Below are 22,345 nucleotides of genomic sequence, written 5' to 3' on the forward strand. Positions count from 1 at the left end.
ACTCTCATAGCCCGATGGGACGGTAATCCGACACGACCGGAGAGAGATCAGGCGCAGGACCGACATTTACGTGCTCTCCGATGCACGGGTGTATCAATCACCAGCTTCCAGGCTCCGGGCTGCTTTGTGAAAGTCTTCTAAAACACACAAAGCGATTTCGGCCCGACTCGGGAATCGAACCCGAGACCTCGTGCTCAGCAGCCGCACTTGCGACAGCTAGACCAACGAGGCAGTTAATAGGGATATTACTAAGCTTTACACCCGCGCTTTCTTATTAGTCTTTGGAAAGTTCTCGAAAGATCAGGAGCTCAGGTAAATTACAGCACTTCCTCATGCCGTAGCGTCTCGTGGTAATTACTTTATTTTGTTAATCAAATTTTTTAAATAAACCCCAAAAATATATATTCGATCAATGTTCTATTGTCTTATGTAAATGTCTTATCAACATGGGGCAATTCAGCTGGATAGTTAGTTGAAAAAAAAAATAAAGGTGTGATTTACAGAAATAAACTACACATTAAATATAGATTGTACAGTTATCAATATTGAAAACGATTTCTTTTAGAAAAGATTGCATGCCTTGTCTCCGTTTATAAGCCATCAATAAATAAAGTATTGATAAGAACCTAATAAATACGGAAATCGATAAGGGTTATTATATTTGCCATGAAAATGAGTTTAACCGCATTACACATTGGTCCCGCGTTGCTCCTGTAATTTATAATTTTGACGATACAGACAATTTAAAGTCAGAGTAATTTTAATGTCACTTCTGTCAGGCAAGAATCTTCTGCCTTAACCATCCATTTTGATTAAAGAACAATTGAAACGTAAATGATTGCACAGAGGTTGTACAAATGCAACACCCCAACATTAATCAGTTTGTTTATAAGGCACGAAGTAAAAATTAAATAAATTCATACGAACTCTTATTGCCATTGTTGTGTCCGTTACGGTACAAAATGATTGTCCTCAATGATTCACACCTGACAGTCTCTAAAATAAATTATTTTTATTCACTGTATTATTTCGCCCGCCTAATTAGTACAACTTTTTAACCTAAGCAAAATTGCCAGTAACTTTTTTGTATACGTAACGTGTAGGCGCCTGACCATATTGTAAGTTCTAGCGATTTCCACTTACAGAACTTTCGATAAAGTTCCAAAGGGGTGCATTGATACTACATCCGACCGCTTTACACCCCTCTATGCGTTCAACAACCCCGAGAAGCTTCCAGACAATACCGACGCAGGCGCGGTGGAACTGCAACGGGAAACTAGACCATATCGTCCATGTAACGTTTACACTGCTGCTTGTATACAAAGAGTTCAATGTACGAAAAGTTTTGGAAGCAACGAACGCTTCAATGTATATTGCCCAAAAACATGAAGCGTTTCTGTTGTCTGCAGCACCGTGATTCTGTTGAGTACGTTCTCGAATGCTCCGGAACACTCAGGACGGTCCGCGAACTTGCGGCGCCGCGCTCCCACACGCTGTATAAATACGATCGCACGGCGTCGATCGCCGCAGTATAAATCGAGACAAAGTGACGAACGTTACTCTACCCTAAGTACGTGAATACTTTCGCGTCAATTGATTGTGAAGTGATATTATAAGTGAACATTGTAGTGTTTTTGCAATAAGGAAATGGAATCCCCTGTTGTATTGGATAAACCACCGGAGTACCATGGCAGTGAAGTAAGTTTGATAAACTTTGCCATTTTACAATAGATAAGCATTTTTGGTGAAATTATTTAATTCATGAATTAAACTTTTATTAATTTGAACTGCCGATGAAATTTTCACTTTTCTTGTATTGTTTGGCAAATTTTTATCGGTGCTTATTGGAATTATGCTAATGGTCTATGCTGATATTACATATTTAACTTTCACATACTTGTTTAGTATTTACCTTCAAGGTTTTTAGGTAAATAAAAATAACATTCGCATAGGTAAACAAAACCCGTATCTGTAAATAATTCATGAATGTTTTTCCCTTAAATACGTGATAATCTAATACAAGGTTTCATCGAGAAAGCAGAATGATCTGCAAAATGTTTTCCTTGTTCGTATTAGTAGTTGGAAACCGGCCAGGTGGTGGCATGGTCAAAGACATCGCTAGTGGCACAGGTGTTACCTTCGCTCATATTATTACTTAATGACTTATTTGCAGAGAAATTGAGGTAAAAGACATTTGATATTGAAGCTTGAGAAAGCACACGAAGGACGTATAACACCTCTGAATGAAAATATTGAAAGGTGTTTTCAGTGACTCTGAATTAAAAAGTATATATTTCTGACAATGGAAAAGCAGCCATACCGTTCTCCTCGAAAGTGTCTCGAATTCATAGTAGTTACTTACTGACTTCCCAAAGTGGCGGAGTTCCTCAATTCGGACGGTGCCTTTTTCTTAAGTTTGTTCTCGTATATCTCCTTCAATTATTTAGCATCTTTCGCTTATATTTCAACTACCTTCGACTCTCTCGATGAGCCATACGACCTTCGTGTAAAATTGTACAATTCACAAATTAAATTTCTTTCAAAATTCCGTATATTTATACAGTGTGTCTGCTTTCGCATATTTGCCCACGAAAACGTCCATAACTAACACGAGATCATTGTAAACATTTCGACGTCATTCGTCGGGTCTCGTGAGTCACGGGCGACGCCGCTTTGGTTTTATCGAAACACCATTTAAAGCAGCTGCTTGTTTCTTGAGCTAAATGGAAACCGCAAAAGTATGGCAATTTATTTCAGAACTTGCTTCAACCTACTTACTTCAGGTTTATCAAAATGTACCATTCAAAAGCAGCTTTGCAGCCATAATCATGTTTAGAGAACTTGTAGGTTTATTCAGTTCCCTAAATGGTTATTGAACATATAAAAGAGCAGATACTTTTATATTAAATGTTCAGTAACCATTTTATACGATCGTAATCATAATCATAAATCAATGTCGGTCATCGTCTTCAGTCAGCGTTATTCTCGAACGATTCCTCAAAGTTCACTTACCTTTCGTGGTTCTGGTAATGCTGAGCCCCTTCTGCTTTGTTTATCTGTAAGTGCACGCTCGCTCTCAATACGTTCCCATTATTAGTGCTTCACTTTGCGATATTATTCAAAACACTGTTTCGACTTAAAAGGATCGCGATGCCATGATTTTAAGAGATATTTATACATTACGACATCACTTTCATGTTTATATGCACGTGATATTTGAATTTACACATGTAAACAAAATATTTCCAGCTGTGACTTCTGCTATTTGAATCGTGAATTTGTTATTACCATTCACTCTCACGTTTTGCCTTGGATTTCGTCTTTGGATCGTCCTTCAGACTTGCAATATCGAGACGAATTCAGAATTTTAAATGGCTGACTCCTGTCTTTAGAATGACCAATGGAATGATAGTATTTGCACCTTTAAAAGTCAACAAACATCATATGTAATATCCACTCAAGTTTATGGATAACCGGTCTGCTGACTATTGAAATTATCTTAGTAAATATTGTGCTAAGTTAAGGTGATGATGTCAGTGTGATGTTAGGAGGTAAAATGTCGTTCACGTACATAAGCGGACTTACGTGGTGCCTTCATCGGTGCGTCACGAGAGCGCCCACGTGAATTAGTGTTCTATGCAAATTCGGAGGCTCGAGAGAAAACCCACACCTCAGATTGTCTTTATTAGTAAAGAAATAATCACCGGATGTTTTATATAACACCTTAAAAAGACTTCTAGTCAGTATAACAGTTACATCCCACGTCCTGATTCATGTATCTGCTTATGGAAATAAAGTGGGTCATTGAATGATTAGCGAAATCGATCCAGGGATAATGAAATTTTCATTAGGCTTATTTTTGCAAAACTGCAACAATCAATATAATTAAATGCACTAAAAATATCGTTATTTGGCTTTTCTAATCTCAAACAAGCCACTTTTGACATTTTCTTCGAAACGAAACTGAACAGCTGTTAACTAATGCACACATTCATAAAAACGCAATGTAGACATTGCCGGATCCTGGTTATAATTTGTGTAAATAACTTTCTAATTTCTCAATCCTTACTCAAGTCTTATTTATGACTTCCAAGAGTTTCTTTCTAAAAGTTTAACGTGTAACTGCAGAACCAAACTGCTGGCAGTTCGACGGTCATTGACTTCACTTGCGTCACCCACCTCCGTGATTATATCTTAAAAATATTATTGGGCACCTATTCCTAGTGCAATGAAATGATAATGCGACAAGACACACTATTATTCACTGCCATAGCTCGACGATAGCAAAAAATTGCTGAATATATCTTGTATAAAAATCTTCAAGTTTTTGAATGCAAGCTTTTTTGTTTGTTAGTGCGAAGCAATCAAGGTGATGCTGCACTCGTTCCGCACGATTTTATAATCAGGATTCGCTGATTCCATTAGTTTTATGATCAGGATCGAGAATATTACAGCATCACCATTTATAGCAGCATACCTTTGACTTATCTTCCATTCTGTTTAAGTGCAGATTCGAACGTGTAAACACTTAGAATCCTCATTCAGCGTTATCAGCGATTACATCATCGTAATTATTAATAAATTGCATTGGTCCCAAGTGCCATGTGCAAGTGTTCCGTTTTCAATAAGCAATTGCATTAACTCACGAGATTGTCCACGTGCCGGCTTCCCTCATCTGAGCACACGTTTGTGTATTCCAAGTTCCAACAATCGTCCACAATCGCATGACGCAATGATCTCCATTGGTTTTTGTTCGTACCGGCCCACACGCTGATGTCACCGTTTACAATCATCAGTATTGCTTTTGTACATTTTGTGCTCTGATGCCGCTTTCGTACGACAATAAACATTCTCGGCTTTTTCCGCGTAGCCGACGATGTTGCCGGTATTGTTAGAATAGCGTTCGCTACGAGATCTATTATGTTGTTGATGGTAATGATGATGAGTTTTTTTTTTACGTGTTTCTGACTTCTCATGACGAGTCTTTTTTTTGTAGAAGTAGTTTATCTTGTATTCTTAAGGTGTATACTCTCAAGTTCCGAGCCATTCAACATTTATTAAGGTTCAGTTAGAGAAATGCCCCCAAAAATCACCTAAAACTTCCTTCACATCCACTTCTTGAAATCAACCTACCACCATTACTTGAATTGAAATCAATTCATTGCCCGGAAATGTAAAATCAGAATAATCACTACTAAATTAAGTGCAAAAACTATTGTGATAGTGATCTATTGTATAATCGTAAGGCTGCAAGTAAAGATCACAGCGTCCGAGACACAGAAGCTCTTGTATTTATTTATCGTCGTTACTTTTATAGCCATCATAAACCAACAATGGAGCTATGTTAATTGACCATTTTTTGTGTCGAACATGTCAAAAACAAGTACTTATCGTAATTATTAATATTTATTCGCACAACGTAAATCATTGGTAGGTTCGTATGCGTAATGATAGCGTAGTATCAAAATACGAAAGTCTCGACTGTAAGGTCACTTCCTCGGCCGTCCTTGCCTTATATGGTTGTATCTGGCGACGCAAATGTGACTACTATGTACCTTTTTCTGTTTTGATGTGTATCTTGTCTCTCTCGCACATTATGCTACTGAACGAGTAAGGCGGCTCAAAGTACTGAATGCGCCATGGCACTTGTCGCTTTACATATTTATAAGCGTTCCATCCGGATACTTGCGAAATCGATGCAATAAATGAGCTTCCTGTATTGACGTTTCTTTAAGAAGACAATTTAAATGATGGCAGTGGTCTCGAGGATGTTTTTTCACTCAAGAATTTTTAAGCAATTTTTTGAACAATAAATACTCATTAACCATACGGATACATGTAACAGGAATTACAATGATCGCGTTGTGAAGTGGCCGCCACTAGTCTGGCCATGTGACTACTTATAGTATAAATAGGCTTAATTATAGAATTCCATTTTGTCGATACATACGTATATGTAATATAAATATCGCAGCCGGCAGTCGGTATGTAAGGATAAAGGTGAATTATTAAGTCATCAACGACACGTGAACACGACTTTCCGGATTGGCTTTTTAGAAGCCCAGTCTAGTATAAACGAAAACGTTTACAGTATATTCTAGTTTAGATAAAAGTATATTCTAGTTTAGAAAAGTTGAAGTAAACAATGTATCTAACCGTAATTTATTTTTGTTAACAGCGCGGTTTCCCGTTTGACGAGGACGAGGGATCGGGCGCGTGGAGCGAGCTCGCATCGCGCCATCCGGACATAGCGGCGCGTCTGCGCCAGCGCCCCGCCACCTGGGCCAGGAAGAGGCGACCTTCGAGCCAGGACGCTACAGACGGTAAGATATCTCTTATGTACTATTTCAAAGAACGTCTTTTGCGTTCCTTTCGTTAAGGTCAAATTTCAGTTTTAGTCCTACAGATCCTGCAGTTTTTTTTTAGTTTCTTAAGTTCGTAAACTATCTGCAGAACTGTACATGTACTGAAACATGACCTTCTTCTTTGCAGGTGTTTTAAACAAACGTTTCGTAATTGCAGATTTCGGCGACAGCTTTGGTGGCTTCGACAGATTCCCCTTCGACGATATCCCGCCAGAATTCAGAGAACACTTTCCTTCACATTGGAACCGCAGATTTGGACCTCGTGACGAACAGCCGCAGCCGCAGCAGACACAACAGCACGCGCCGCAGTCGCCCCCGGCGCAGCAACAGACCGCAGCTACACAGACTGAGCAGGAACCTCAAGCAGGACCTTCAGAACCCGAACCACAAGCGCACCTCCCACAATACGGATTAAGGAACACAGTCGATCTCGGCCAGAAAAGTCCCGCCGACCCTAGCTTGGTCGATGCGGACGACAGAAACCAGAGGTCTATGTCAGCGCCTCCAGACAGCAGCGCACCTCCTAATCAAAGCTTTAAAATGAGTGGACAGAACCACCAGGAACAGCACCAGCCGCAGCATGGCGAGCAGCACTCCAACGTGCGACACATACCCATATTCGTGGAAGGCAGGGACGAACCTGTGATCAACAAATCAGTTGATCACGGCACACACTTTGGTGACGCAAAGCCCGCGTACGTGCCCCCGCCCCAGCAGCCTCACATCGACAGAGAACAGTATTTCGCTGACGATAGCCCCGGCTACCATCATCCACCAAACTTCACACGAGCCTTCGGCACACCCTTCAACAAAGGATTCAGGCAGGGGCCACAGCCTTTTACACAGCAGAAAGCGTACCCGCAGGCGGCTTTCGCTCGCGGTGCCTCCCCACAGCGCTCGCAGTCACCCAAGCCGCATCCTCACCCACATGCCGAGGAACATTTTGTTAAAGTACCAGTGCACCACGATCAGAGTGCACCCAAGACTGAACCTCCGTCCAGGCCCCAACAGCGGCAGCAGCCACAGCAACAGCCCCCGCCTCAGCAGAAGCAGCCGCCACCACCACAACAAACTCCGCAGCGGGAGCAAACCCCGCCACAACCCAAACAGACTCCAGCCAACGATCCCATCACACAGATTCTTCGTATCCAAACAGATGTTCTTAATCTAATGACTGAAGTTGAAAACTTTGGTGGTACCAAAAATGATAAGAAGTACTTGTTCCTAGACGAAATGCTAACTAGGAATCTCATAAAATTAGACACAATTGAAACTGATGGCAAAGAAAATATTCGACAAGCTAGGAAGGAAGCCATCAAGTGCATCCAAAAATGTATAGCTGTATTAGAAGCCAAAGCAGAAAGTAACGCCAATGGTGGTCAGAGCCAGCCTCAACCACAAGATGTAGAAATGAAAGAAAACACAGATGCACAACAGGCACCTGAACAAGTTACAGAAAACGGTGAGGTTGAAATGAAGGATAGCACCAAAGAGGAGGCACAAGTCGAGCAAGCCGAAAAGCCGGCTGAGGTAGCCCCAGCGCAGGAAGCTAAGACTGAGTCTACGGAGGCAAAGGTTCAGGACGAAATAGTTGCAGCGGCACCAGTCGACAATAAGGACGTCACACAAACAGAAGCAGCCGACACACGACCGGAGGCAACTCCCTCCGACAAACCAGCCGAAACTACCGAACAAAAGGAAGAAACTGCAGAGAAAAGCCCCAAGAAGGGCACCAAAGTTGTAAAGAAACGAAACAAAAGCAAAGATAATAAGAAAGATGTACCCAATGATAGTAATAAGCAAGAAGCTGAAGATAGCAATAAGGAAGAGAAAGTCGAGGATAAGAAAGAGAAGTTAGATATAATGCAAGTGGACGATAAGGGTGATAAGGCGGAGCCGCAGGTGATGGAAGTAGATGGTGCTGCTAGTCAATAAAGTTAGTTTGCGATAGTGAATTGTCTCATTAGTTCCACAGTCGTAATCCGCGCACGGGGCCTAAGTGTATGCCTTCCTTATTCTTCGTGTTAATTATTGTGCATAAATAACACAGGTGTTGACATTGTATTGTTTATGTTTGTACATTTTACGTTTTTAATATTAAACAAATGTGTAAAGATATTTGTTGTCCTGTAGGATTTGAAACGGTCTCCTTGTCCTAATATTTAATTAATTTATTGTTTATCATCACTTGATAACACAATTTTCTGAATAAATAATGAATCCGTTTATAAGTGTTTTTATTATTGACTACATTTTGGATGATATAAAATATATTATAGCTATATCTAATACACAATATATTACTTACATAACAATGTCTTACATATGAATTCTATGATAGTAAATTAACTTTATCACAGAATGCAAAGCACATAGAAACAATACATTTACATTAAATAGATCTCACTTTACTCAATCAATATATCAGTCTGTCCAACATAAAATAAAATAAACATGCGAAATTATTAGCTACATAACTTACTCTACATATCAATACAAACAAGAATAATTTTGCTATACCTACGTCTACCTGTATATACATATGCTTTCAAATGTGCTACAATACAGAAGCATCTATGTTCGTAAATTGTTATCCTTCGCTGTAGCATTTCCATACTTTCTAAGCCAAATAACTTAGGGTCCGTATTACGGAATGCTTACGTTATTTGGTAACAGCTATTTCATTGAATCATATGAGCCCTAGTTTAAGAATTTAAATCAACCTATTTAAATCTACTCGAACCAATTAGACGTTATTCCACATAAAAAATACAGTAATTTTGTTTGTAAATGGAAATAACAACTTGCTTAATGCTTATGCTTGGAAAGTTGTTAAAATCTTGCTATCTAATACGAACCTTACTTTACTTAAAAGCTCACTCCCATTCCTTCATAACCCTGTCCCAATCTTCATCACTAATGAACGGTTTATCAATACAACTGATCATATACTCCCCGCAGAAGATGCACTCGCTCGCTATGATGTCATCGATCTCGTTCCTCAGTATCTCTCGGAGTGGCAGGCCGTTGGAGGTGACGGTGGAAAGCTCAATGTTGGATAACACGGAGAGTTGGCGTTGTAAGTCTGAGAGTTTGTTTCTGCGGGCTGGTGCTGTGGGAGAAATAATGTAGGGTAAATAATAATAAGGGTGACTGAAATGGGTTTGCTTATTTGGGTGAAGATTTTGATGAAAATAATTTATCTTGATTAATGCAACTTCTGTCTGGGGAACTGTGAAAAAGGTGTTAGTTTAGTAGGCTTTTTTCTGTACTTCTGACAAAACCTATGACTGCTTGTCCAAAGTTAGCAACTAGTGACATCACAATAGTCAATGAATTAACAGAATACATAAAGGTGAGACGTCAAGATGCGTCCTGAATGGGCGAACGTAAAGATCAAAGATGTACGCTGGACAGCGCGGAGTCATGCAGGCTACCTCAAAAGAAATCGAATGTTTTTTGTTTTCGCGCAGCACAGCTTCGCGTTCACATCCAGATCATAGAACACCTTAACCAGACACTTTTACAAGAACAGTACTATCTGTACTGCGGTACATACAGAGCGTAGGCAGCGTCTCCTGCATGAGACAGTCGCTGTGGAACTTGTGTCCGCACGGGAACAGGTAGAAGGGGCGCAGCAGCAGCGCGATGTCGCACAGGCAGCAAGCGTCCGACACCAGCACCGTCACGCTGCGGTTGCGGAACGACTGGATTTCTGAACGAACCTGCAACATTAACAATAGAAATGTAGGTTATTCTAAAATCAGAAGGTAAGCTGACAGATAAATGGGCTGTGAGATTGTAAGTTACCACGGCCCTGGTACATAAGGGGCTCTAGAAAGAATATGGTGGGTTTCAATCAGTAAGTGTCTGTCACCCCGCTGTGTCTTCAACAAAGAAGATGGATCAAAATTGCCCCACGTCCTATATCTTCGTCCTATATCCTATATCCTATCTTTCGTCTCCATCATCAGGTCAGCTCCAAATCTTTACTGTTGCATAGTGTCATAAGACATACACCTCATAGTTAAGTTTTATGCCTACAACTTTCAAAAGTTGCCCTGAATTTCTCAGGGTTTCCATCATCAGATCCTAACCTGATGATTATGGGACCACCTGTGAGGTATACCCTATCAAACAAAAAAATAATTTAATAAAATAGTCCATGAATAGTCCTATGAACGATGTTTTCATAACAGCGCCTGAACAATTTTTAGAGCATGTTTTTCGTATGAAGGTGTAAAAAAAATAAATTAGAGAGTATGCCATATTTTTTTAAACATTTTTATCTTTTTTTTGAGATACGTCACATTGTTATAGGACGTGGGGCAATTTTGTATGGATTGTGATCCATCTTCTTTCGGAACATTCTTAAAACGTCGCTTATAGAGAAGTCCTTCTATTCTGTATCGGAATTGTTACAAAAATAAATATATATTTTGCATGCTGTGTCTATCTAAATTATTTGTTGATAGAGTTAAGTATTATTATATTGACGTTATAATTTTTGTGACTTGTATAAAAACTTTTGCATGTCGTAAAGCGACAAAATGTATCTGGTACTGTAATAAATACCTATCCACCTTTAATGTAACCTGCAGTTTAAGCAAATAAATTATTTGAATTTGAATTTGTGGGTGCAGCGTGAACAAACAAAAGGTGACAGAAATATGGCGAATAAAACATTTGTTTTAAAAATACAATAATTTCATTTATGTACTTCATAGTTCGATAGAATTTAAAATAATTACTTTTATTTAACAAAAAAAAAACTGTACAAGCGTAATATATGGCGAATAAAAATTTTGTTTAAAAACACAATAATTTAAAACACGATTTCGATAGAATTTAAATTACATACGATTACTTTTATTTAACTAAAAAAAAGTCTGTAAAAGCGTAAAGGGGTCTACACACCAAAGCCGCTGACCCGGCGGCACAGCCCGGCGGCACGACTGCCGCGGCATGTGGTGTTCTAGTAATTGTCAAATACTCCAGCGGTTCCCGAATTCTTTTGGCTTCGGAACCCTTTTCATTTCACCATTTTTCGGCGGAACCTTAGCTTAAGTAACAAGTAAACTAAAGACGTAAATACACTTAGGCACGGCTCGTGGCGCGTGGTAGCGCACCAAATGGTTATATGGTTAGAGACATATTCATTATACTCAGGCGTATCATGGCTATCTGCCACACGGGCCAGAAAACAATTTAGCCGCCCTTGACTTTGTGTATTATGTGAATAGTTTTCAGTTTGAAGACTGACAAAGTAAACGCAAAAAGAAATAGATTGGATTTGTACAGGTGCGAGGCGAGCGAGCGCGATTTTTTTTAACTAAAAGAAGAAGTTCCAAGCACCCGCTAGCATTAAAAGACATTCAGTGGTAGCCGGTATCGCGAGCGAAGCGAGCGCGAATTCTTTTTTAGTTTAAGTACCTTCACAAAATAAACAAAACCACTGTAAATTAATAAGGTCTCAAAAAGTAGGTACAATATCCACACAAAACAGCAAATGCAAATGAATAAGCAGCTAGCGATGAAAGCGCTATTGCTTTTTCTGAACCAGAGGAATAAAAAATAAACATCATAGGAAACCTCGACGAAAGAGCGCGAAATTTTTCGGTGTTGGATACTTGAGCAATTAAACGAACATTAACGCATCACACGTAACATGGAGTCGCGAGCGAAGCGAGCGTGAAATTTTCGGATTCGCGGAGGTGCAAAAATTAGAAATAATGTCGCTTTTTGATTCATGGTAAAAATAGCCACTGGAAACACTCGTATGCCGTGTCATTTCACGTCCTGTCAAATGTATGAAAAGGTATAATCCTGGCGATGAAATAAGCCCAAAAAATGCGGTGATTTTTGGCCGACTCGCTACCTACTTTTGCCGATTGACGAAGACCTGGAGGTATTAAGTTAATCTACAATTTGTAAAAAACGGAATTAAATTATCCGCTGCCGTGGCCTTCCCTCGCCACTTGTCGCGAGTGTGACTTACACTCCCAAGTGGTACCCACCTACACGGTGCCTAAATGGAATTTTGGAATGCAATATTTAAAACAATTTAATTGAAAATGAATAATAATTTAATATTGTCAAAAGTGAAACGATTAACCATATGGAAATCTTGAATTTTCCACGGAACCCCTGAGGGCCTGTCACGGAACCTCAGGGTTCCGCGGAACCCCATTTGGGAACCGCTGAAATACTCTATGAAAGCCGGCGGCATGATTGTACAAAATACGGCCGGCGGGTTGGGCCGCCGGGCTGTGCCGCCGGCATCAGCGGCTTTGGTGTGTAGATACCTTTAGACTTCCATTTATGACATTTGACTCAATGCTGTAAGCAAAAATTAAAGTGGTTGATCCGAAATTATAACAAATGGTAAAACGGACTGTCGTGGTGGCCTAGTGGGTAAAAGGACCAACCTCTCAAGTATGAGGGCGCGGGTTCGATCCCAGGTCAGGCAAGTACCAATGCAACTTTTCTAAGTTTGTATGTACTTTCTAAGTATATCTTAGACACCATTGACTGTGTTTCGGATGGCACGTTAAACTGTAGGTCCCGGCTGTCATTGAACATCCTTGGCAGTCGTTACGGGTAGTCAGAAGCCAGTAAGTCTGACACCAGTCTAACCAAGGGGTATCGGGTTGCCCGGGTAACTGGGTTGAGGAGGTCAGATAGGCAGTCGCTTCTTGTAAAGCACTGGTACTCAGCTGAATCCGGTTAGACTGGAAGCCGACCCCAACATGCTTGGGAAAAGGCTCGGAGGATGATGATGATGATGGTAAAACATTTTACTTACATATTCTGCAGCTGCTATCGCTTCCTCCATTTCATTTTTCATTTCTTCTATTTGGTTGTTATTTTCCTGTAGATAGCAAGATAAGTAAAATATGAGCTATTTAAACATAGAATGGCACCAAGAGCAAGATACATTAATGACTGTATGATTTTGGTAAATAAATAAAAATAAGAACTCGTAATTTGATGACTTCAAAAATTCAAATCTGATTATGCACTTGCAAATAAGTTTGAGTAAATGAGGTAAAATTGTCTCTTTTTTGTGCACTTTTTTACTAGTAAAGCGGTGAACCAATAAAAAGTGTGCATGCACCATGCAGTATAGAAAAGAAACATGATATTACCTGCAAGGAATCACAAATAGGTTGTCTAAAGTGGTCAATAGTGACAACATCAGTGAAGAAAGGCAGAATGTCTTCGATTTTGATGAGCGGGCACTCTTCCAGGAAGGTCATCGCTTCTTGCATGTCTTGGTTCTTCGTGATCACGCTCTCAGCTGGGGAAACGAAAAAAATATGATTTTAGTTTTTTTTTTTTTTTTATAAACATAATTATTTTTTACTAGCTTCTGCCCGCGACTTCGTACGCGGATCCTGTCCCTTATGCCAGCGACTACGGGGTCAGCAAAATCAAAGATCTGAATAGTCTGATATTGAATTTTAAGGGCCCGTTGACTTGGAAACAACGGAATACGCATAACTATTAGAAACGTTCCATATATTTAATTTTTGTACTTTAACGGCAAAAGCACAGCAGACTAAACAAAACGCTGAGAACTGAACCGCAATAGACGTGACCATAGGGATAAAAGTGGTGATTCTAATTAGTCCGCATTTAAGTTGTGAGTGGCAAAAATATTAGGTACACGTATTATTACGTAAAAAAACATTAAATAGATGACAAAGTCGTGGTGACTTAGTGGAAGTCGTGGTGGTTTAGTGGGTAGAGAACCAATCTCTCAAGTATGAGCGTGCGGCTTTGATTCCAGGTCTGGCAAGTGCCTGCCAATGCAACTTTTCTAAGTTTTTATGTACTTTCTACGTATATTTTGGATACCAATGACCGTTATTTGGAGGGGATGTTAAACTGTAGGTTCCGGCTGTCATTGAACATTCTTGGCAGTCGTTATGGGTAGTCAGACGCCAGTAAGTCTTACCAAGAGGTGTTGGGTTGAGCGGGTAACCGGGTTGTGGAGGTCAGATAGGCAGTCGCTCCTTGTAAAACACTGGTACTCAGTTGCATCGTGACTGGAAGTCGACCCTAACATAATTGGGACAAAGGCTCTTGAGACAATAACGACAATAATAATGAGATACAGGCACCGCAGGACATCTGAGGCTGATGACGGGGAGTAGCGACCCCGCGGGGCTATATATACTGAGTTCTCCAGGGAGAGTATACTGTCCCCCATCTCCGGCCGGTCGGAGTGAACCATGACGGGGGTAGGTCTCACGCCTCTGGCTTGGCTTGGCCGTCCAGAGTGGAGTCGCTAGAGCAGGATTAGTAGCCCTGCTCGGAGGGTAGGTGCCTCATGGTAAGCACAGGGAGCGCGTAATCAGCGTTTAAAGTCCACCGAGGTATCCTCACCCTACAGCCGCTCATGTACCTGTTGCCCTCTTGTTGCTATTCAGTGACTGGTTCCCGGGGGCCCAGTAAGTGAGGTGGCAAGTCTCCACCTGCCATTTTTACATGTACCTAATACATTGTCATCCACTAACATCCCATCACAATAGCCCAAGTACTTTTCCTCCATAGTTAGCAATAGTTTAGCACAGAACCGGGGATTGTCTTTTTTTAACGACGTCCACCGGGGATTGTCCTTGGATTCATTTCTATAGTGTATAAAGGGATAATCGTCGGTTTTGTGTCACCATTTCATTAAAGTTGTCTCAAAAGGGCTTCAGCGTGTTGGCTTCGGCCCCACGTTTGCCTCCCAAAAATTCGGAACTCTGTAGTCCCGAGGTCTGGAAGAGACATACAAAATAATAATGAGATATATATAACGCAAAAAATTCGGAGAGTGGGGGCTCGTGACGCCACGATTAGTATGTAAAATTTGTACTAAGCAGTGACTTAACACAAAATTCAAGCGTGTTGTATCTTCGTTATTATTTGTTTGTGAGAGAGAGAAAAGAAAAATACGTGTCCATTATTTTAGGGTTATCTAAAAGACGGACTAATTACTTTTTTTTGATTCGCCATACCTATTTCATAACATTCATTTCTATACATTTCAAGTGTAGTATTGCTCTTGAAGTTCCACATCAGGTGTTCCAGATCTTCGATGTTTATACGTCAATAGAGAGTGCTTATCAGATTGAACCACTTTTGCTAAAACGTCATATCTTCATATGCTATAGTCTAGCTGGGCCCCTGGAGTTCCACATCAGGTGTTTTAGATCTTCAATTTGTATAAGTCAATAGAAAGTGCTTATCAAATTGAACAACTTTTGCTAAAACATCATACCTGTATATGGTACAGAGAAGCTGGGCTCTTGGGGTTCCACATCAGGTGTTCCAGATCTTCAAATTTATTATCTCAGCTGAAAATGCTCATCACATGAAACAATTTTTGCCATGGCACCATTTTTGTATCTCTTATAGTTTTGTTGGTCTGTTAGAGTTCTGCATCAGGTCTTCAAGTTTCGAAGATAAATTATAGCCTATATGTTGACCAGGCTTAATACTGATACAACAAAGAAAAAATCATTGAAATCCGTTCAGTAGTTCGGAAGATTAGCGTGTACAAACAAACAGACATACAGACATACAGACATACAGACATACAGACATGCAGACATACAGACAGAAATTTTTTTTTGGATTTGTGCTCCATTACTGTTTCTAAACCCCACCCAATTATTATTTTTTTAATATATTCAATGTACAGACACAGTTTTTTTACAGATTTATTATATGTATAGATAGACAAAACTCAAGATAAAGATACAGAAAATACAGGTTCCGATATGGCTGAAAAATATGATGTCCAGGAGAATTGCACTCAACCATGAGCCTTTTACTTTGCCAATAGGTAAGTCTTTACAAGATTTTTGTAGTATAATACTTAGTACGAACTCAGCTACGAATTCCCCACTTACACCCCATTTAGCCACTCACCAATATTAAGCCACAGCTGTCTCCTCAACTCCGTCTGGTCGGTCATGTCAGCTATACTCTTAGCAAGAGTCAGGCTCACTTGTAGAGCAACCTCGACTGGTTAGGCACCAAGAATTAACTAAGCCACGAGATCCTTACTTAGCAACGAGCTGCCCAGTTAGCCACCCAAACCCCACTTAGACACTTATGGAGACACTCAGAGACATTTAATGGTTACTTAAGCTGTTCCTTGGTGCAGAATTTCTCTAAGAATCTGTCACTAAGAAGTGACTTAAGTAATCGTTAAATGTCTTTGAGTGCGGGGGTTACTCCCCACTCAGCCACTCACCAATATTAAGCCACAACTGTCTCCTCAACTCTGTCTGGTCGGGCATGTCAGCAATACTCTTGGCTAGAGTCAAGCTGACTTGTAGAGCTAGTTCGACTGCGGAGTCCCACAAGCCGAGTAAGGCTGAAAGCTTTACGCAAGCTTCTGATAGATTCTTCTCGCGGCATAATCTGAAGTGTGAATAGTTTAGATATTTTGTATAGTAGGTTTGTAGTTGAGGCAATTTCAATCTTAGGCTGTTGAACTTAAGGATAATTGGTCAATGAAGAAATGATTTGTATCTTGATGTATTGGCAGCAAATTTTGAAATTCTGGTAAGTTAAATAAATTATTAAGAAGAAGAGGTGATTTGCGACTTGGTTGAAGAAAACATAGCTTTAAATCCTTACCAAGGAAGAGATAGACAGAAGTTTATCTGTCTACCTGTAGAGCTATCTCGCTAAAACTATTGATTCTATTTAAATCTACCTTTCACACAGAAAGTCTACTAGAGCCTGAGAAGTGGCATATTCAACTTTTAACCGGTTGCGGGAAGTGCCTTCTCCCAGGACGAAGATGAAACCTTACGGAAGCTAGTACCAAAATAAAAGTTCTCACACTCACCTCAAAGCATAATGAACATCGTAGTTAACCATAGTAACATCCTGTCCTTGCCTCGCCAAGTACATCATCAGCGATTCATGGTCATGTTCCACGTACAAAGTCAGCAAATAATTGTGTATAGCCTTATCCCTTACATTATAATGCTGCAGTATAAACTCCAAGTAAAGTATTATTTCAGAAACATGTGCCTCATCGTTCTTACAAGATAGAAAGGCAGGCAATAATTTTGAGGGACTTAAGCTCGCTCCTTGAGATATTAATGCATGCACAGTATGCTTCGGTGACTCTTCCATGAGGACCGGAGCGAATTGGTAGAACAACTCCGGCCTCTTTAGAGTTTTTAACGTCTGTATCGCTTCTGCATATGACTTCTTGTATATATATTGAGCTACAACATTTTCGTAATCTTCGTTAATTATTGTTAATTTGATTAAGTTTTGTTTGTCACCGTGAGAAGCCATGAGGTCGTAGACCACAGATTTCACATGCTGCATACATTTTGATACTTTGGGATGCAGTAAAAATACTTCGAAGTTACTCTGTATTTGGTGGTATTCTTCGGAATCTTGCTTTCCTGTACGACGGAGCACACCTAACTGTGATAAATATAGCTCCGTCATCCAAATAACTAACATCGATATTAATGTCTTGTCATCATCTTTTAAGGCTTCCAATCTTTTCCCTAAATAAACTTTCAGAGCATTTATCTGTTCTAGCTCCAAAAACTTCAAGCATATTGCTTCGAAACTTTTTTGCGTTTCTGCAAAAATTTCCGCGCTCTTTTCATATTCTCCCTTATTGTATAACAGTTCAGCATGTTTGACGTTTATAACATCTATGTAGGCCGGATTGTTATAACAATACTCCTTGGCTAGTTCAAACTGTTCTTTGTCAGAATATATGACCCATAGATTGCGTTCTTCGCGAATAACTTTGTATCTGAACACCGATTTGTCCGTTATAGCCCATATGGTCCTCTTTTTGGTGTCCCTAACAATATTTTTGAGTTTCCCGTGTGCTTCGGAGTATTTATCTTCGAAGACTAGTTCTTGGCTGATCAGAGAAACTACTTTGACTCTGTCGGAGTACATAAGAAGTACATGGAATTCTGTGAGGACGAAAGATAGGGGAGCATTTTCTTGTTCGTCTCCGTCCCCTGGGTAACTGATTAAAGTGCCTTGGGTGAACAGCGAGTTGGAATTCTGCTGGGAACTCGGGTCCAACTGTAACATTGATAAAAACAAACATGTAAATATGACGTACATTTGCAGCATCGCATTGATGATAATGGCAAGAGTATGAGGAAAAAGTATCAGTAAATTAATGTTATCAGCTGGTAATTTACAGTGAAATAATGGTATATTTGTTTTTAGAACATTTTGATGATCATAGTTGGTTCTTGTACAGAATTAAGCTGTGTGGTAATTTCTTATGTTGATTAGTGAGAATTCTCTGTCCTATTTTCATACTGATTGTAATCTATTAAGATGCTTATTTCTACGACTTTAAGACTTTAAACAATAAATGATTAAATTTAGATTCTCATACAAACCTGTCCATAAAATATCCCAGGTTCAGTCAACCAGGCAAACGTTTTAGGCACTCCACCCTTATCAAAGAATTGAAGCTTCGAATACTTCAAACTAGATAATATCTCCTGGAATCCTGTTTCAGGAATGGTTAAATAGGCATAGAAAATTGATTGTAGAGATGGTTTATCATCCTTCATGGTGGCATGGCCCATAAACTGGTATAGTCTAGTAGGAGTGGTGATGAAAATGAAGTATTTACTCGTTTTGTTAACTCTATGGAACTGGATTCCGGTTATTGGCATGTCAGCCCCTCTGCCAATGTCAAAGATCTGTGGATAGAAATATGATTGTGGTTTATAGGTCTAGTGCTTGTAGAATTAAGATGTAAGCATAAAATATTTATAACCATATCATGAGAAGCCATACACACAAACACACAATAATTATTAATGTTAAATTCACCCCATGATCTAAAGTATGAGTGAAGCTAACCTATATAGTAAGAATAATATTAGTTCAAGTCACCAAAAAACTTGCAAGGCAGGATTTGGAAGTGAATAATAAAAGACAAATTGAGAAAAATAAGCATGGTTGGGAATTAATGAAGTTATTAGAAAGTGTAAAAATATGGTAAAATATCATTGCTGTAAAACAGACTTGCTTTCAGACAATCTAGACACGCGGCAGTGTGTCCGCCAAGTTCGAGCAAAAAAAAGCGACACACCGGCTGTGGGTTATATTACACGAACCATTTCTGGCCAAATTCGATCCCCCTATAACTCAAAATCTATTTCATTTACGCATATCAAATTTCTAGTATCTATTGAGACCCCCTCGCTTATCTAAAATACAAAATTTCATTAATATACCTATTGTAGGTCTTGAGATATTGACGTCAGAAAATCGCTATTTTTACTATACACTCACTGACTGACTGACTGACTCACTCATCAAAAACCTAGACCACTTCCAATGGTCGTATTGACTTGAAATTTGGCATGGAGGTAGGTCTTTATGTCAAGGTAAAGGGAAAAATCTGAAAATGGCCAAGTGTGAGTCAGTTTCAAAATAATGAAGGTGTATACCCGGTGTAAATTTATACCCCTAAGGAACTAAAACGAACTAAATTTATCTATATTTATATAATATATCTTCGAATGGTCGTACCGATCTGAAATTCGTTACAAAGGTTTGTATTTATTAAAAGTAAAGTAAAAATCTGAAAACGGCCAAGTGTGAGTCACTTTCGAAAATAATGAATGTGTAACTTTGATCCACGAACATAATATATGATAACATGTCATGTCAGTCAGTTGGTAAATCTAGTCAATTTAGTTAATCTAGTTCATTTCTTTGTAAGAAGCATAGTGCATATTAAAAAATCTGAAAGATAGTATAAATGAGATATTTCCGTAACTAACTTAATCATAAGAAAAAAATAAAATAAACAACCTTGCAAAAATAAATGAAATCCCACCCAAAACAAAAATGTGAATGGCTGCCAAGTTCGATAATATGGGAATGCTTCGCTTATAAAAGAAGTGAGATCTGAATAAGTACCAAGTTCCATAAACATACCTCAGTTAAAAATAGTTACTTTTTAATGATGTTACTTGGCAAGTTTTAATAGAAAATTAAATACTTGATTCATTGCGTTTAGTAGGTTTATAACAAGGTGTGTGAAAACTTGCCAAGTAACATCATTCAAAAGTAACTATTTTTAACTGAGGTATGTTTATGGAACTTGGTACTTATTCAGATCTCACTTCTTTTATAGGCGAAGCATTCCCATATTATCGAACTTGGCAGCCATTCACATTTTTGTTTTGGGTGGGATATTTTATATAGTGAAACCTTAATGAAAAGAGATATTTCTATGAAAGATTTTACATGATTATTAGACTAATTTTATAGTCAAAAAACACAAAATAGGTAGATTTTTTTAGGCAAGGTTGCACTATATATATATATGTATTTTGAATGTATAGAAATAGAGAAAAATTAAATAATAAAAGTATGAATGAAAGCAGAAGCATTTGTTTACCAAACCATCAGTTTCCTTGTTTCCATACAGAGGAAGATAATTGGGCAGCTTGTATGAGAAATTAATGAAATTAAAATTAATATAACCAAATTAGTAAGAAGAGAAATATAAGTAAGAATAGATTAGACTCATAATTTAGTGATTAAGAAGTTTAGGAAAAAGCAATTTAAAAATGAATGGTACCCTAATCTTTTAAATGAAAGTAGATAGAAGTATGAAATAGGTTAATTTTTTAAATAATATTGGCAAAAGAAACCTATGAAGACCAACATTATGTAAGAAGTAGTTTCCATAATTAAAACGTGATTTACCTCGCTCCAATACAAATGGCTTGCGGTAAACATCTTATCACTGTCAGCCTCCAATTCAGTCTCAATTATATGTCCCTGCGATGTGCCGAGCAGAATCGGCCCAGTATTCATCTCCGAAGTATTCTCCCAGTTCCAACCAACTTCTGTCACTTCATAGTTCTTAGACTTGCTAACGAGTTTAGACTTTGTGCTATTCTGATGTAAGTATATGAGCTCAGGGTAGCCATCTTTCTTTTTTGAAGTAAATGACATTAGCAGGTGATGGCCGAGCGGATCAAGGAACATGCCCATCAGTTTTGAATTTGGTTGGACAAACTTTGAGTATTGGATTTCTGTAATAATGATGATGATTAAGTTAGTGAGTAAATGTACGCAGAATATACCATTTAAGAATTTATTTTATGTCCCTTACCTTGTCCACAGTCAGGTTTCTTCAAATTGAGCCGAAAAAGGTTCCCATTAGCCATCGCCAGCACCAGATAATCGTTCGAAACAGCAGCGTGAGTTATCAAATCCGACAGATTTTTCAGAATCATTTTATTCTTGGAAAACATAGGTGTAGTGTCTTCCAGTTGCATGTTTATATACCCTGAAGATACCATGGGCTCGGAGATGGGCTTGGGTCGCTGGGAACCCTGCGAAGCTTGCTCGTACTGATCCAAAATCGAAGTCATATTGACTAAAGTGGGAGTTGTTCTAGTTCAGGACGTCTGATACGACTGATACGAGTGTTCTTGATTTGTTTACTTCATTTACCACACAGCAGTAATTCGGAATAAGCTTGAGTACATTATCTACCTCAACATTCACCTATTTATTATATTGTGAGTTCACTACAGAGTAAAATATTTAATTAGTTGTTTATTCTTGGGAAGAATTAGAATGAATAATGAAATCGAAACAATACGAATCGAAATCAGAAATTTCGATCCAAAAATATGTCAAATCATTAGAGCTGTCAATGTCAGCCGTAAATAAAAAGTACTGAATGTGCAGAAACGAAAGTTAAAATTGCAGTAACTTAACGAAAAATATACTTGATATATCAGAATTAAGTATTATAAGTTGATTAACAAATTGAATAGTAATTTTTTTTAAGCTGACAATATTTCAGGTTCCTGAATAATGACCAAACTCGAGCATGATTTATCAATGTTCTAAACTAAAGTTGGGTAAAACTAAACGTGTTTGTCAAAATTATCGCACCAAATGTCATTCAATATTTATTTTGTGTCGGA

At 38.8% G+C, this 22,345-nt stretch overlaps 2 protein-coding genes across 4 annotated transcripts in view; one reads left to right on the forward strand and one right to left on the reverse strand.

The window, feature by feature from the left end:
- LOC124633367 (BAG domain-containing protein Samui-like) overlaps positions 1–8,591 on the forward strand; it is a 37,537-nt gene extending 28,946 nt beyond the window's left edge. For 2 of the 3 annotated variants that reach the window (XM_047168558.1, XM_047168559.1), the window contains exons 2-3: positions 6,179–6,323; positions 6,523–8,591. In XM_047168558.1, coding sequence (XP_047024514.1) covers positions 6,179–6,323; positions 6,523–8,300 — 1,923 coding nt within the window. In that variant the 3' untranslated portion in view covers positions 8,301–8,591. Of the gene's footprint in view, positions 1–1,513; positions 1,699–6,178; positions 6,324–6,522 lie in introns of those variants that run through there. The other variant, XM_047168557.1, reaches the window with a different exon arrangement.
- LOC124633365 (vacuolar protein sorting-associated protein 18 homolog) lies at positions 8,586–22,051 on the reverse strand. Its single transcript, XM_047168556.1, has 9 exons — positions 21,520–22,051; positions 21,108–21,439; positions 18,773–19,081; positions 17,221–18,443; positions 16,618–16,787; positions 13,514–13,665; positions 13,171–13,236; positions 9,925–10,090; positions 8,586–9,477 (listed from the first exon to the last, which is right to left on the reverse strand). Exons 1-9 carry the CDS (start codon positions 21,779–21,781, stop codon positions 9,242–9,244), a joined length of 2,916 nt encoding a protein of 971 aa, XP_047024512.1. The 5' UTR covers positions 21,782–22,051; the 3' UTR covers positions 8,586–9,241.
- Between the last annotated feature and the right edge of the window lie 294 nt (positions 22,052–22,345).

Source organism: Helicoverpa zea, chromosome 9 (genome assembly GCF_022581195.2).
Source record: "Helicoverpa zea isolate HzStark_Cry1AcR chromosome 9, ilHelZeax1.1, whole genome shotgun sequence".
Classification (NCBI taxonomy): Eukaryota; Metazoa; Arthropoda; class Insecta; order Lepidoptera; family Noctuidae; genus Helicoverpa; species Helicoverpa zea.

Coding starts and splice junctions, on each gene's coding strand:
- LOC124633365 (XM_047168556.1), bottom strand. CDS start 21,781: ATGACTTCGATTTTGGATCAGTACGAGCAAGCTTCGCAGGGTTCCCAG. Junction 19,082..21,107: donor GCCATTTGTATTGGAGCGAG/GTAAATCACGTT, acceptor TTCTATCCACAG/ATCTTTGACATTGGCAGAGG. Junction 18,444..18,772: donor CTGGGATATTTTATGGACAG/GTTTGTATGAGA, acceptor TCAATGTTACAG/TTGGACCCGAGTTCCCAGCA.